The sequence below is a fragment of the Lichenostomus cassidix genome, unplaced genomic scaffold (assembly GCF_008360975.1).
Source record: "Lichenostomus cassidix isolate B80296 unplaced genomic scaffold, HeHo_3.0 HiC_scaffold_43, whole genome shotgun sequence".
Taxonomy (NCBI): domain Eukaryota; kingdom Metazoa; phylum Chordata; class Aves; order Passeriformes; family Meliphagidae; genus Lichenostomus; species Lichenostomus cassidix.
The window spans coordinates 2,479,877-2,496,013 of NW_028147635.1; the positions used below are offsets into that span (position 1 = coordinate 2,479,877).

Here is a 16,137-nt window from a genome sequence, read left to right on the forward strand (position 1 = left end):
CATGGTGGGATGGCTCCTCTGACTGGAGCACTGGAATGAGGTGTCTGAGGCTCCCAAATGCCCTGAGCACCCTCCTGAAGTGGGACAGCTGCCACTCGGGGACAGCCACAGCCACAGCTGAGCGCAGGCCTTGCAGATGCTCAACCACCTGTGCCACTCTAGGAATTGCTGTTCCCAAGTGCCATCTGGAATGTCCCATAGGAGGGACCCTGAGTCACTGTCTGTCATCCTCTATCCTCCAGGCTGGGTGGCTGCATTCCAGCCACAAGTCACCTGGGAGGGACACAGAGCCACTGTCCTTGTCAGCGTTCCCACTCAGGTCTCTGTCTTCGGCCCAGGCCTCTAATGGGAGAGACCCTGAGCCACTCTCTGCCTCACTGCTCCAGCTCAGCTGTGTCTTCAGCCCACGACCAACATGGCAAGGAGCCTGAGCCATTCTCTTCCCCAGGCCTGCTGCTCAGCTCTTCATCTTCAGGCCATGCCTCACCTGGGAGGGACCCTGAGGCTCTCTCCTCCTCAGTGCTCCAGCTCAGGTGTGTGATCTCTGCCCACTCTGTGGACAGCCCTGGCAAACTGCAGACAAACCTGAGCTCCTCAGAGCTGGATCCCTCTGTGGTTGGTGCCTCTGACAGGCATGGCTCTGCCCCTGCCCCTGTCCCCTGCCCACCGAGATCTTCCAGCTGGCTGGGCAAGGGGCTTGGGGGCACTGGTGCATAACTGGGTATGGAGTTGAGGCCTTTTCCCCACTGTGAGGGGCTCTGATGGGCAGAGCTGGGCCTTGGCCTGTGGCTGGCCATGGATGAAGTTTCCTGTGCTCTGCCCAGGCCTGGCAGGGCCTCACAGGAGGCCTCTCTTCTCCACTTCTTCAGCTTGGGTGTCATTCATGTTCCCCTTGACAGTCTTCCTCCAGGATGACACAGGCGTTTTCCTCAGTCTCTGGTGCTGTCAGCACAGCCCCTGCTGCTGCCCCTGCCCCCTGCCCACCCAGAGCTTCCAGCTGGCCGGGCTCCCGGCTGGGGGGGCAGCAGGGGCTGTGCGGGGCAGCTGCCCGGCTCTCCGGCCCCAGTGCGGGGGCTGCTGCTGCCGTCCCTGTCCCCGTGCCCTGATGCGGGGGCCGCCGTGTCCCCGGCTGCTGGCCGCGTCGCCGGATCACAGCCGCCATCCCGCTCAGGATGGCACGGGAGCCGCGCCGCAGCGAGCGCAGCAGAGCCTGGCCGCGGCCCCTGGGGCTGTGCGGGGCTGCCCGGCTCTCTGCTGCTGCCGCCTGGCGCCACAGAGGCAGCACAGGAGTCACGGTGCTCCTCAGCTTCCTGCGGGGCTGCCCGTGACTCGCAGTTGGACAGCTGCACGGAGCAGGAGAAGGATGAGGACCAGCTGGCCCTCTGCGGTGCAAACGGCCCCCCTGGCACAGCAGCTCCCTCCGTGCCCGCAAGCCCGCCCCGAGCCCCGAGGCAGCTGCCTGCTAGCCCATCCCTCACCTTCTGCCTTCTGCCAAACATCAGCCACTTCTTCTTGGGCTGCACGTCGGTGCTCATCTCCTTGTCCGTGGACATCTTGGAGTCGATCCGATGCTACCCTAGCTCGGGGAGATGCTGTCTCCAGACGGAGCTGCTCCCCTGGCAGTGAGCACCCCCAGCCATTTGGTGCCCTTTTATAGCCTCCTGCTCACGCCGTGTCCCCAGGTGTCACAATGGGCTCTGGGCACACGCAGCCACACGTCACAAAGGAGCCTGCAAGGCGCTGCTGTCCCCACGGGCCACTCCCCAGCAGCCCCAGGACAGCGGCGGGCTAGGGGGGCTCAGAACCAGCTGCATACCGGCTGGAACCGGCTGGGACAGCAGTGTGCAAAGAGGGCGGTGACAGAGCTGTCACACAGCCTCTCGCAGGGACACATCAGGGGCTGCAAAAGCAATCAGTGCATGTGCCACAGCTTTAAAAACTGTGTTTGCACATCATGCACAGCTGTAAAGTTCTAGAAGGCATTGCTGCAGGCTGAAATTTGTTTGTAAATAATTAGAAGGTAGAAATGCTTGTGGAAACTATTCCAAAAAATCCTTTTTCTGTCCAAAAAATCATTTTTTGGTGTTTATTAATTCTAATAATTGCACACTCAGCAGAGAATTCCCTTCTCAAATCAGGATAGAGGGTCCACTGAAAAATGCAGAGGCTCTTGCACATGGAATATGTGCAACCCCAACTTTAGGGTCAAGAACTGTGGTGTGCAAATACTGGGCTCATTGGGAAAAAGGTTTTCATTCCACCATAGTTGAGAATTCCATCATTTGCCCCTTTAGAATGCAGAATAAAACAGAGGAGAACTCCCACAGTTCAGAAGGCAAAGGAAAGAACTCCAGAGATGAGATGTTGGAACACAATTTCAAAAAAAGGCTGAAACGTTCACACAGCTCCATTTGAAACTGGGAAATTGCAAGAGGAAGTGCTGGTGAATACTCCCATTTCAGAGGGCTTGGATGGGCTCTTGGGAAGGACTTGTTCCCTGGGAGGGTGGGGAGGCCCTGGCACAGGGTGCCCAGAGAAGCTGTGGCTGCCCCTGGATCCCTGCAAGTGTCCAAGGCCAGGTTGGACACTGGGGCTTGGAGCAGCCTGGGATAGTGGAAGGTGTCCCTGCCCATGGCAGGGGGTGGCACTGGATGGGCTTCAAGGTCCCTCCCAACCCAAACTGTTCTGGGGTTCCATGATTCTCTGGTTCTGTAAACTACTCTGAAACATTTCATATCAGCGTGGAGAAGTCAATTCCATCCTGCTTGGAGATCCAAATGATAACATTTCATGTAATTCATCTGTTAGAACTTTGTCATGACTCTGGAACAGGAGATTCCTCTAAAATGTAATAGTGGGATCTTAAAATCTTTCAATATAAGGATTTAATGTGTGCCATCTACAAGCAATGACTCTGAATGAGGCTGCATGTGACAGCCTCCAGTATTAATTTAACAATTAATTCTTCAGAATGACAGTGAATTTACTGTCATTCACAAACTCTGACACTGAAATTTCTTGAAAGTCAGAATGGAAAACTAGTTGGATTTACCTACTTTAACCTTTTTACCTATGTCCAAAAGACAATGTATATTTTATAACTTTCAAATTATAAACATGTAAAAGTAGAAGAAGAACCCAGTAAAGCAAATTAGGAAGAACAGAGCTCTCTAAGGGATCCCTGAATATTTCTTCACAGTAAATCACAAGAGCTCTCTTAAGCATTAATGCTTGAGTAAATTTAGTACCCATTAAGCATTGAGTAAAATAAGCATCTGTGATTTCCAGGCTCATTGTCATGCAAGTTTTTTAAAGTTATCCATAAACCCTTTAAATATGTTTGGCATTTCTATCTCTTAGAAGCTGTTGGGAAACTTTTGTTACACTTCTTGAGGTGAATAAAACACACACTTGCTCTGAAATATTGCAAAGCAAAGCACAGACAATTGGTGTCTTGTTTCAACCCAGGCAGCACCTCACAGCCCCTCGGTCACTCCCCACCATTGGGATCAGGGAGAGAGTTGGGAGGGTAAAAACTGGAGTGGGTTGAGATCAAGGCACTTGAACAGGGAAAGCAAAAGGCACCACATGAGCAAAGCAAAAGAAGGAATTCCTTCAGCCCTTCCCAGGGCTGGGCAGCTGTTCAGCACCTCCAGGAGAGCAGGGCTCCATCCCACAGAACAGTGACTTGGGAAGACAAAAACCATCCCTCCAAACGTCCCCCCTTCCTCCTTCTTCCCCCCACTGCATATCCTGAGCATGAAGTGACATGGTCTGGGATATCCCTGGGGTCACAATGATGCCTTAATAATTTTGGGGTTTTTTCTCTTCATATGTCTGTAACTTCGTGTAGCTCTGTGCTCTTACAGAATGCAGAAAACCTCTGTTCCCAACACATTTAACCAAAACAAAGCTTTTGGGACAGAGATTCAAGGACATATTCATTACCCTAGGGCCAGAAATTATCTAAACAACAGTGGGAAGGGGGGAGCAGGGCCTGGGGTGGTCAGTGTCATCGCCTGAAGGTGTGATTAGAGAATTAGGGACCAATATGCTAATAAGGCAAAACTTATAAAAGGTGAAGAGCTTCTGACCTGGTGTCCATGTTGGGTTTAGTCCCTGAGGGAGACATTGCTTGCCCGAATATACCTTGAAGGACTTGAATAAATTTTTTCCACTTTTTATACACCTAATTGTTTTGGCATCTGTTTTCATGTAGCCTGTTCCAGGCATCAGAGTCACCCAGAGATAAAGGACTGAATGTCTGCTGTGACCCATGAGAGCTCTGCAGCCCCTGGGGCACAGCAGGGACAGGGAAAGGAGTGTGGGCAGTGCCTCCTCTGAGCCTCAGGGAACTTCCAGAGGAGGATCCAGGGCAGCCCCAAGGCCATCTGGCAGGCCTGGAACAAGGCAGGCAGCTCTGAGCAGCCTCCATGGCCCCAGCAGAGCTCGTGTGGGAGGGCTGAGTGCAGGGAGCACCATCAGCTGCCTGTGTGTCCCAGCTGGAGCAGCAGAGCCCAGCAGAGGCAGCCCATGGCCCCAGGCAGCACAGCCCCCGTGCTCTGCAGAGCAGCACCCCCAGCTCTGTGGGGCTGTGGGGAGCAGGGCAGGGGCTGCAGCAATGGCTGCTCAGGCCAGCACAGCTGTGATCCCCTGGGAAAGGCTCTGTGGGCACCTGGGATGTGCCAGGAGAAGAGCAGGAGCCCTTGTGTGTGTGCACAGGAGTCCTGGCAAGAGCTGGGGCAGCAGGAGCTGCCTGAGGAGCCCCAGGGCAAACTTTCTGCTGCTGTCCTGGGCAGTGGGGCTGTCCTGGGGCTGCAGGAGATGCCAGAGCTGAGGATCTCCTGAGCATTCCAGACACAGAGTCACTGTCCCTGACCTCCATTGCTTCCCATTCTTGCTGCACGGCCAGATAGGACTGGGCTGCTCTGCTGGGCTGGGGCAGAGGTAGGGAGAGTCTGGACTGGGCAGTGCCAGGAAGAAGAAAACAATGGACCCTTGGTTACACAAGTCCCTGCAGTGTCAGAATGGTTCCATGGAGCCCCAGAGTGTCACAATGATCTCCCTTATTCCATGGGTCCCCAGAGTGTCACAATGTCCCCTTGGCTCCACAAGGCCCTGAAGTTTCCAAATGGTCTCCATGGCTCCAGAAGGCCCTGCAGTGTCACAATGGCCCCTTGTTTCCATGATGCCCCACAGTGTCACAATGGTCCTTGTTTCTATGGGGCCCCAAAGGACCCCAGAAAGGTCTCCTTGGTTCTGCAGTATCACAGTGGACCCTTGGTTGCACGAAGCCCTGAAATGTCACAATGCTCTCCTTGGTTCCATGGTTCTCCACAGTGTCACAGTGTCCCTTGGCTGGTTAGGGCCCCATGATGTCACAATGGCCCCTTGGCTCCATGAGGCCTTGCAATGTCACAATGGTCTCCTTATCTTCATGGGGCCCCACAGTGTCACAATGGCACCTTGGTTCCTTTAAGCCCCACAGTGTCACCATGGTCCCCTGGGTTACACGAGGCCCTGCAGTGTCACAATGCCCCTTTGGTTCTATGGGGCCCTCAGTGTCTGTTTTGCTGGTGGGCAGTGTCAGTACCAAAGACAGACACCAACTGAGGGAACAGTGTAATTTATTATAACACAAAACTGCAAAGAAGAACAAAAGGATAAGCTCAGCAATGCACAAATAATTACCAAAGAATTACAACAGGATAAGATCAACAATGCACCCAATCATTCCTACCAAAGATTGCCTGTAGTGATTAAGAAAGATCCATCACCAGTTAGCATCAGACTTTACCATCACCCAGCCCCACACATCAGCTGGGGAAGCTGTCACAGCCAAGGACTGCAGAGCCATTCTGGACACTGGGAACTCCCACAGGTGAGACTTCCAGCCTTGCTGGGAGAGGGCCCAGCTTTGACACTGTTAAACAAACAAGCTGACATCACTTCTTATGAGGGAACATCTGGTTTCATTCTCCTGACTGGTTTCTCCCAAAGCCTGGCCAGGGCTCAAGGAGGAACCAAGGGAGTTTTCTTTCATACTGCACCCCCAACAAAGACAGACGTGGCTTTGTCTGGCTTCTAAATACAGAAAGGTAAATACAGGTTTCCCCAATGCCCAGATACATAGATCATTTTGGTAATAATGTTTCATTAATGAGCAGATACAAATATAACCTTTTTTTGGAAGGTTCATCAAGAGGTCAGCTATTGCTCAGGACTGTTCAAGCCTTAGTACTTCAATGGGCCCTCTGACTGACACATGAACTACAACCTTAATAACAATTCTTTCAATAATAGTCTTTTAGAATAGATTAAGGTATTAGGTGCAAAGGCGTCACCACTTGTTTTCAATTAAGTGCTGTTCAAGTTCATTACTCAGATCTATACTTTGCATTCCTTTTAAAACATGCCTAAATAGTTCCTATTCTCTATGTTATCGAATCCCCCTTTTTACTGAGACTGTGCCTCTTTTCAGACAAGTCTCAGTGCTCCATTTTTCAGCACAAAGTGTCACAACAACTCTAACATGGAATCATAACACACCAAGTGCACACACTGCAATGATCACAGTCACTGTCACAAATGCATTTCACAGCAGCCTCCAATTTGGCAGCCATGCAGCCAATTCCACCAGGGAGAATTTTCTTCTTTATGCCACTCTTCTACTGCTCTTTCTATTGAGGTCATTCCTCACTGTTGGACTCCAAACCCATCACTGATACAAGTGCAATGTTCCTGTCCTAGAATAGCACAGGTTCCTCCTTGGACAGCAAGCAGATAGTCCAAGACCATGTGGTTCTGTAGAGCTCCCATTTGTGTTTGTTGGAGCTCATAGGATGTGCTATTCAATATTTTTGCAGTATCATTTGCTACTTCTAATAATTGATTTAGCTCATTAACATAGACTCTACAGGACAAAGCAATGCACATGGGACACAGGGTGAACCAGAATCTTTGGCTTTCTGAAATCAAAGGCACTCTTTGGGTGGAAAATGTTCTCTTGTCCCCAACTCTTCCCTGTGGTTGTTGCCAAAGTACCCAAAAGGGTGGCACTGCAGCTGAGAGTGGTGTAACACTGACCCTGAGCAGCTCCAGCACCCCAAGCTCTATTGACATTGTGAGTGATGTTCAAGCACAGAAATCCTTTCACATTGTGGCCTCTAACTATAACAGGGTAGGTTTCTCCTGAAGGCAAATCATAGTGAATCCTGTAAAATTGATAATTGTATTCCTCTGTTCCACAGCACAGTTTTCTTTAATTATCCCTTCAACTGGCTCTTTTACAAGTCAGAGCCCATTGAGAGAGTTCTGCCACCCTGCAGCGTGGGCCCTCCAAGGGAATCCTGTTCCTCCCAACATTAGTTGAGAACATACCCAGCAATTAGTTACAATGAGTACTTTGGCTGCTTTGGTCTTTACATTTTCATAGGAATTCTTATGACTAATCCCTTGGTGACACTTTAGAGGTGTTTCTGGTAAACAAAGATTCTGGTTGACTATCAAGATACAACTTACAGACATAAGCAGTACTTTAGTGACAAGGTTATTCATCCTTTTTCCTCAATCTCATTCAGGTCAGGAACAATAATTCCATTGTCCATGGAGCTGGCTCCTTTTTAATTCCACAATAATGCCCCCAAGGTCCTTTGCTGTTCAGCTTCACTGCAGTGTCTGTGGGTAACGAGGCTTGGTGGGGTCCTTTCCCCTTTGGCTGGAGAGCTGCCAGGTCCCAGTCCTTGAGGTGCTCCAGGCTCCTGGCTGGAATTCCTGTGGAAGGCACTCAGGGTCACATCAGCCTTCACATGGAGCCCTGTGGATCAGAGCATTTTCCAAAGGGAACGTTGGGGCAAACAGGGAGATTTGGTCTGGCAGGATCTGTGAAACAACATCCTATAACATCTACTTGTTCTCCCATAGAACACTTGGCTGCAGGGACATATTCTCATTGTTCCTGCCCAGGTTTCAGGATTAAAACTGTGTTGTCTTTCCCCAGAGCTGTTCCTTCAGCTGGCTCAGGAGGCCATTTGGCCTCTGGATCCACACCTTGGCTCCATTATTACGACTGCTGGATCCAAACCCTTTATCTCCACAAGCAGTACAGATTTGAGGTGGATCTCTTTTTTTCACAACTGTTTTTAAAACTGTATTATCAGTTATTGCCCTATCCTGTCATGGGGTTGCATAATCAAATCTTGTTCACTATTGTTAACCAGAATTTAATTTCTTCTTGATTATTTGTATCGATTACTCCTCCCATGACATGAACACTTTGCAAGGCCAAGCTGCAGTGAGCAGTTATCAAACCAAAGTGTCCTGGAGGAATCTGAATTCCTGTTTTGGTATTGGTAACTCTCATTTGCTTCTGATTTATCCTCATTAAATCTAATGCATAAAGGTCCAGTCATGCAGCTTCTGGGGTGGACCTGTAAGGGGTTCTCCACCAGGACATGTTCCCATCTCCTCATTTTTTCATCTGCTCTTTTAACAAACCCTCCATCCATTCCACAAATCCTACAGCTTGTGGACAGTGTGGTATATGATAAACCCAGCAGCCTTAATCACTTTATTTCTCACAGTAACAGACAAAGCATTCCATATCACAGTATCAGAAAACCCTATAAAAATAGCCAATTTCATCCCATCCTCCTTTATTCATCATACACAAACTCGCCAATTTTCCCACTGACGTTCAGGTCCTGGCCAGACATTTTCTGTAGGGTATTTAGTATTACATCCCTGAGCAGCAAAAGCTAACAAATTAATATTGTCAGCATTATTTCACATTATTATTAATTTGTGTATATATATATATATACACACATACATACATATTTTAATTATATATTTACATATAATTATATATATTTATTTATTATATTATTATATAATTTCACTTGCACAAAGAAATCTGAGCTCGAGATTAAAAACGTCTGTTGCTCCATGTGGGAGCATTCCAAACACAATTGTTCCTTCTGTTGGTGCTTTATACAATATACTGTTAACAAAATTTATCCTCATCTTCCCAAACCCACAAGTTCTTTTCCTTTTTCCATATGCAATTTTGGATGCATTTTAATACACCCAGCAGATCAGCTTCTTTTAGCTGACTTCCCCATTGCTCACACAGTGCTCTGATCTCAGCCCACTCCAGAGCCAGTGAACTATAGGGAAGGTCTTCCCAACCAGGAATCTTGGATGGGACCAATTCCTTACATTTATATTTAAAAAGTGACATTTTGCTGTGATCTGGACAGACTATGCCAATGTTGTTTTGCCAGTGGGCAGGGCCAGCACCAAAGACACAGACACCAACTGAAGGAATCAGTGCAATTTCCTATAGTTCAGAGCAGCAAAGAATCACAACAGGAGAAGCTCAGCAATGCACCCAATCATTCCTACCAAAGATTGCCTGAAGGGATTTAGAAAGATCCATCACCAGTTACCCTCAGACTTTACCATCACCCAGCCCCACACATCAGCTGGGGAAGCTGTCACAGCCAAGGACTGCAGAGCCACTCTGGACACTGGGAATTCCTGCAGCTGTGTCCAGCCACAGGTGAGGCTTCCAACCTCGCTGGGAGAGAGCCCAGCTTGGAGAGTGCTGAACAAACAAACTGACAGCACTTCCAGTGCAGGAACATCTGGATTCATTCTCCACTTGGATTCTCCCAAAGCCTGGCCAGGGCTCAAGGAGGAACCAAGGGAGTTGACTTTGACCATACAGCCCCAAACCAGGCCAGATGTTGGATTTCATGGCCTTGTTTAGCTTCTAAATACAGAAAAGTCAATACATGATTCACTAATTAGTGGATACATCTATCACGATGCTAATGATCATACATGTTTCGTTAATGAGTGGATACAAAGATGGCCTTTGGTTGGAAGGCTCATCGAGAGGTCACCTTTGGCTCAGGCCTGTTGTTCAGGCCTCAGTCAGGCCTCTTGTTCAGGCCTTGGCACTTCAGGGATGTGGTTTAGTGCTGGGCTGACAGTGCTGGGTGAGCGGTTGGGCTTGATAAGCGCAGATGTCTTTTCCAACAGAAAAGTGTCTAGAATTCCAGGATTTCATCTGCTCCATTCAGCCTGGTACAAGTTAGCAGCATCATTTTGCTCAGAAAGTTCCCTCTTGGTCAGCTCTTGAGGCCTAAGGCTTCAGGCCCTCTAGCTCCTGGTGCTAAGCTGCTCTTGATGAACAAGATGACTATGAGAGAAGAATACAGCTCATCCAGTTCCTTCTGGGACACTGAGAGGGGAGGGTGTGAAAACAGGAGCATTGTTTGGTGTTGCCTCCTCTGTGCCCTTCAGGCCTTTCAGTGCTCTGAAACAGCCAAGAGCTTTCTTCAAGAGTGCAAGGAAGCAGCTGTTCCTTCTGCCAGGTCTGGCTCTCTCCAGTCTCTGCTCTTGACTGGTTTTGTCCCTCTTGCTGTGCCCTCTGTTCCTCCTCTGCTCGCTGGCTGCTGCCCAGGACTGTGGAACTGGCCCAGATCAAGTGCTCGAGAGCCTCATTTCTCTGCCCTTGGAGCTGCCTGGGCACAGCAGCCTTTTCCATCTGCAAGCTCCATATGGACAGGGAGTGCCCAGCTCCGTTCCTTGCACAACCTCCAGGAGCCCAGGGCCTGCCATCTCAAGTCCCTGCTGGCACTGAGGGCTCCCAGGTGCCTCAGGCTGCTGTGATACCACTGCAAACAGGAGGCAAGAGTGACAGGGGCTGTGCTCAAAGCCAGCTCCATTTGCTGCTGCTGCTGCTGCTGCTGTGGGGTCATTTGTCCAGCCCTGCCCCAGACTCAGGGATCAGCTCCAGGCCCTGCTGCTGCTCCCTCGGGATCAGCCACAGTTTGGTTGTAGCTCTCAATGCCAGCAGAAGCAGTGGCTGAAGCAGCAGGTGCTGACAGTGCCCCAAGCCCTGGGGCCAGAGGGAAGGGAGCTGCTTCACATCAGGACCAGGAGCAAAGGACATTTCTTTTTTAGGACATGTTTTCTGTTTTAAGAAAAGAAAAAAGAGAAAAGAAAAAAGCCTAGATGAAATACGAAAGATAAAAACAAAACTCAGGTGTGTAGTGTAAAATCTTCTGTAACTTTGGATTAAGAGGTAACTGATCTTTTGTAAAAGTGAGCTCAGTTATTTACTTTGTCAATGTGCTGATAGCATGGATCTATCTTACTGACTTCATCAGCCTTTTTTAACAGATTCTGGGGTTTATTTCCAATATTAAGTTATTTTAAATTGTGGTTGAAGCAGTAAGAAATTGATTGTGCTCTGCCAGCTCCGAGCAGGACTGGGAATCCAGATTCTGTTGATCCCCATCTCATTAGCAAGATGCCCTTTCTTCTCACCCTGTGAATGAGCTGTGCATTCCCTTTGAAATTGTCAGAGGTTTCTTAAAGGTGCAGAGTCCCACTTACCGCTTTTTGCTCTGGTTTGGAAGTGGAGAAGGGCAATTCTTCATTCACCAACTCCAGACTGCACTGCCTTAGGAACAACAGCCCACTCGCCAGGTTTGGCTCACTCGTGGCACTTCTAGAGGAGGAAGAAAGTGCAATTGCACAATTCCAACCCAAAAGGAATGAAGAGTGGGACAGACAAAACATCCTGTGGACATCCACAGAGCTCAGCTGGAAGGACAGAAACCAGAAACTGCCCATCAGCTGAAGGCTCCTGTCCCCCTTGTCCCAACTGCCCGCAGTGCCCAGGCCATGCTGGCTGAGCTCAGAGCTGTGCCCAAACCTCCCCATCACTGCTGCCTGTGGGAGGAGAGCAGGAGGGCAGGACATGTGCCCAGCCTCCAGCCAGCCATGGTAGATCCACCTCCTCAGCAGCTGCCCAGAGCAGGATGCTCCTGTGCTCGCTGCCATCTCCCCAGAGCCCTCATCCCACCCCTGCTGAGAAGATGGGGATCCACCTCATGGCATCTGCTGCTGGAAGAAAAGCTGCTCCCAAAGGATGTCCTCACCTTTCTCCAAGGGCACATCTGAGCCATTCTGCAGCTGGTCCCAGCACTGCTCCATCCAGACCAGACACCAGTGAGAGCTATTCCTTTAAAAACCAAACAGCAAAGCAATGAGATTACAAAGAAAAGGTGGAAACAAGAAAAAAGTTACAACATTATCACTGTCAGGAGCTCAAGGAAGGACTAACCCCTCCATGCCAGGGAAAAACCCACTCACAGCTGGGGCAAACCAGGGCTTTCTTCCTTCCCCCTTCATAGCTCCCCCAAAATAATGGTAATCCAGGGCAAACAAGGGCAGTGGAGCAGCCCAAGCCCTTCCTCCCCTGCCTAACAAACCTGCTGCTGCACAGCTTCTGGAGTCCCACCTCTGCTCCCCCCAATTTGGGTTTGTTTTGGTCAGGGTGGCTGCCCCCAGCCCCAGCCCAGGGCATAGTGGGTGCTGGGGACTGTTGGCAGGGCCAGGAGCCAACTCCCATTTCATTACCACCCCAGACCATCCCCGCAAGCCCTACCAAAGAGAAGAAGGTGCCAGAATTTAAGTCAATCATCTTCAGCTTTCATGTCACCAGGACAAGGAAGAGGTTGTCATCCTTGAAGTCCTCTTTGGTGTCTCCAGCTGCAGCTCCACCTGGTGCAGCATCTCCAGGGGCTCCTGCTTCTTCCCTGGGGGCCACACCAGGCTGTCAGTGTTCTGCCCAGGGCCCCAGACAACAATGAACCAGGACAAGCAAAACCAGGGTGGATGGTGGCCACCAGTGCTTGCCAGAGCAGATCTCCAACTCAGCTCCAGCACAAGAGCTGTGAGTTCCCTGATGATCCCAGCTCAGAGCTACAGGCAGGTCAAAAAAACATCTGGTTTGCTTTACTTCTGGTTGCCAAAAGATGTCTGGAGCTGTTACCTGCCAGGCCCCTGGACCAAACTGTGCACGTGCATCTCTTCCATCTTCTAGGGCCGACGAACACCCTGCATCCAAGGGTCGTTGAAGAGGTCCTCCAGTGATGGCCTGTCCATGGGTTGCATGGACAGACACCTCTTAATAACATCTTGGCACTCTGAGGAGAGAAACCAGAAACTGCCAGTCAGTTGGAGAAGGCTCCTGTCCACTTTTCCCTCCCAGTTCCCATGCCCAGGCCATGCTGGGTGTGCTAGAACTGTGCCTAAACTTCCCCAGGCATTCTCTGTTTTGGAGGAGAGCAGGACATGTGCCACCTCCTCAGCAGCTGCCAGAGCAGGATGCTCATGAGCCTGCTGCTCTCTCCCAGCACTGGTATTCCCCCTGTGCCACAGAGATGAGGATCCACCTTGAGAGAGTCGTCGTGGGAACAAGATCCACCCCCAGATGATCTCCTGGCCCCTCCTGAATGGGTGCTTCCCGACGACCAGGTGGTACAGCAGGAGGCCCAGGGTCCAGATCGTTGCTGCCCCACCGTTGTAGAATTTGAGGTGGATCCACTCTGGTGGGCTGTAGGACAGGGTTCCTGTGGAATACAGATGGAGTTCATCAGGGGATGCTGCTGCTCCCAGAGCCTCACCCCACATCCCTGGGCATGCAGGGGCTGCAGCAGTGGCACACAGGGTGACCTGCTGCCCTCTCACCAGCACCTGTGACGCGTGTACAAACTTGGGGTTGGAAAAGAAGCCACTGCTGCTGGAATGAGGCAGCAGAAGCCCTGGGGAGGTCCAACCACGACATGCAAAATAAAACCATTCCCAGAGGTGGGGAAAACCACTCTCATCCCTCTCTGCCTTGGCCCCAAAAAACAATTACAAGCCAAGGCAAACAAGGGAAGTGGAGCAGTCCAAGACCTTCCTCGCCTGCCTACCAAACTGGCTGGGACATGGGGTCTGACACCCCTCACTGCTACACTCATTGGAGTTTGTCAGACTGACTGCCCCAGCCCCAGCCCGGCCAAGGGCAGAGTGGGTGGTGAAGGTGGTCAACAGGGCTGCAAGCTGCCCCCTTCGACCTCCACCCAAAAGTAACTTGCCTGAAGAGTTAATCCCATGCCTGGCAGCTATAGCAGAAGCCCCAGTGCTACATCCAGGCTGGACCATGAGATGCCCAGGAGCATCCCCTGGGAAGGCTCACCTGCAAATTGGGTGTAGGCTGTGTCTTGGAGGAAGGTGCCACAGCCAAAATCGATGAGTTTCAGCTGCATGGTGGCCAGGTCGAGCAGGATGTTCTCGGGCTTGATGTCCCTGTGCAGCACCCCGCAGCTGGTGCAGTGCTGCACGGCCTCCAGCACCTGCCGGAACATCCCCCGTGCCTCCTCCTCCGGCAGGAACCTCCGCTCCGCCAGGAAATCCGACAGGTCCTGACAGCGCTCCGGACGCTCCAGCACCAACAGGTAGTCGCTGGGGAGCTCAACCCACTCCAGGAGCTGGATGACACCAGCACAGCCAGTGGACACCTTGTGCAGCAGCACGATCTCCAGGGGCGCACGGGTGCCATCAGGCTGCGGGAGGAACACGATGCCATCAGTGGGGCTGAGGCCATGCCAGGGCTCTGGGACCCCTCACCCAGCCCGGGATGCTCTGCGCCCCCCGCTCACCCCACGCCCGCTCTACCTCCCTCGAGGCGTCCTGGCAGCTCCCACCCTGCCGGGCCCCGGCTTACCCCCGCCCGGCACGGCCCGGCTTCTGCCGCTGGCCCCGCTCACTCACCAACTCGCCCCAATGATGGATGCGGTCCCTCGAGACACATTTGATGGCTACCTGCGAGCAAGAGACAGCAGCGGGCTCAGCTCGCCGCCCGCCCTGCCGAGCCCCACCCTCCTCCTCCTCCTCCTCCTCCAGCCCCGCCACTCACCGGGGCGCCGTCCGCTAGCCGCGTCCCCGCGTAGACGCTGCCGAACCCGCCTGTGCCCAGCAGCGCACCCAGCCGGTACCGCTCCTGCAGGGCCTCCTGCGCCTTCCCTGCGGGCGACACGCGGCCGTCACCGCTCGGCCCGGGGCCACACACGGCCCCCGACCGCCTCTGCACCGCCCCGGGCCGGGCATGCCCCTCTGAACGGGGCACGGGCGGCTCGGGGACGGCGGCCGGACTGCCGAGCGGCGGAGCTCGGGCCGGGGAAGGCGCAGCGGAGGCGGCGGGAGCGGCCGAGCCATGTGTGTCCTCCTCGGACCCCAGGAGGAGCCGGGGCCGCCGCCGGGCTTGGAGCCGGGGCCGCCGGGGCCGCCGCCGGGGCCGCCGCCCGCACAGGCGGAGCCAGGGACAGGCGATGCTGCCCCAGCCGTGGCCACTGAGGCCCGCCCAGCAGCGCCACAGCCATGCCGGCGACAGCCGCGCGGAGCCGAGAGCGCGGCGGGCCGCCCGGGGGCGGGAAGGGGGCAGCCCCGGCCGGGGCAGGGGGCGGGCCGGGCGCATGGCCCCGCCCGGCAGGGGGAGAGGGAGCCCGCGAAAGGGAGGGGACACAGGGAAAGGGACACCGGGAGAGGAGGCGGGACAGGGGGAGAGGGAGAGAACGCCGGGAGAAAGGGACGGAGAGGGTCCTAGAAACTCTTCTGTCGCTTCAGCTGCGCCGCTGCCGCCGCTGCCGCTGCTGCCGCTGCTGCAACTGAAGCTCCGGGGCCGTTAGTCCGAATCTCCGTTAGTCCGAATCTCCGTTAGTCCGAATCTCCGTTTGTCCGAGTGGCCGTTTGTCCGAGTGGCCGTTTGTCCGAGTGACCGTTTGTCCGAGTGGCCGTTTGTCCGTTCCCCGCTCGCCCTCGCGCGCCCCACGGCCGAGCCCCGCGCGCCCCCGGGGGCAGCCCCTGAGTCTGTCCAAACACGGGAACTTTGCCGTGTTCAGCCCACATCCAGAGGCTTGACTGCTGCACAGTGGCACAGCAATCCCCTTGGCTGCTCTGGGCATTGTCCCTGCTGAGGGTCAAACACTAGCAGAGCACATTCCCTGTCTCTAGAATTCATACCTGACCAAGCACTGCACTTGTGTCTCCAGCATTGCTTTCCAAGCAGAACGGGGGAAGACAAACTGTGTGTAACTCATGGTATTTCAGAGAGTCTAAAACATGCTAAGTCATGGATCTTCGAGGTGAGATCCATTTGCAGTTAATGGCATGGAGAAGTAGTGCAACATGGAAAAGGAGAGCACATAAATAAATAGAGGAAAACATCTCAGAGTGTTTCTTTGCATTTTCATTTCACTTCTGGAAAGCTGTTTCAGTTTTCCAGGAATCTTC

At 52.6% G+C, this 16,137-nt stretch overlaps 2 protein-coding genes across 2 annotated transcripts in view; one reads left to right on the forward strand and one right to left on the reverse strand.

Annotated features, from left to right (window-relative positions):
• Positions 1–16,137, forward strand: part of LOC146421150 (uncharacterized) — a 278,146-nt gene that overhangs the window by 155,837 nt on the left and 106,172 nt on the right. The gene's annotated exons all lie outside the window — the stretch shown is intronic.
• On the reverse strand, positions 12,901–15,227 carry LOC146421157 (serine/threonine-protein kinase pim-1-like). Its single transcript, XM_085047671.1, has 6 exons — positions 15,209–15,227; positions 14,765–14,871; positions 14,620–14,670; positions 14,045–14,411; positions 13,257–13,433; positions 12,901–13,007 (listed from the first exon to the last, which is right to left on the reverse strand). The coding sequence occupies exons 1-6, from the start codon at positions 15,225–15,227 to the stop codon at positions 12,901–12,903; spliced, it is 828 nt and encodes a 275-aa protein (XP_084903797.1).

Excerpts from the sequence above, each read along its gene's own strand:
- LOC146421157 (XM_085047671.1), bottom strand. Across the intron at positions 14,412-14,619 it reads TCCATCATTGGGGCGAGTTG|CCTGATGGCACCCGTGCGCC; the intron begins GTGAGTGAGCGG and ends TTCCTCCCGCAG. Across the intron at positions 13,008-13,256 it reads CCCACGACGACTCTCTCAAG|AGTGCCAAGATGTTATTAAG; the intron begins GTGGATCCTCAT and ends TTCTCTCCTCAG.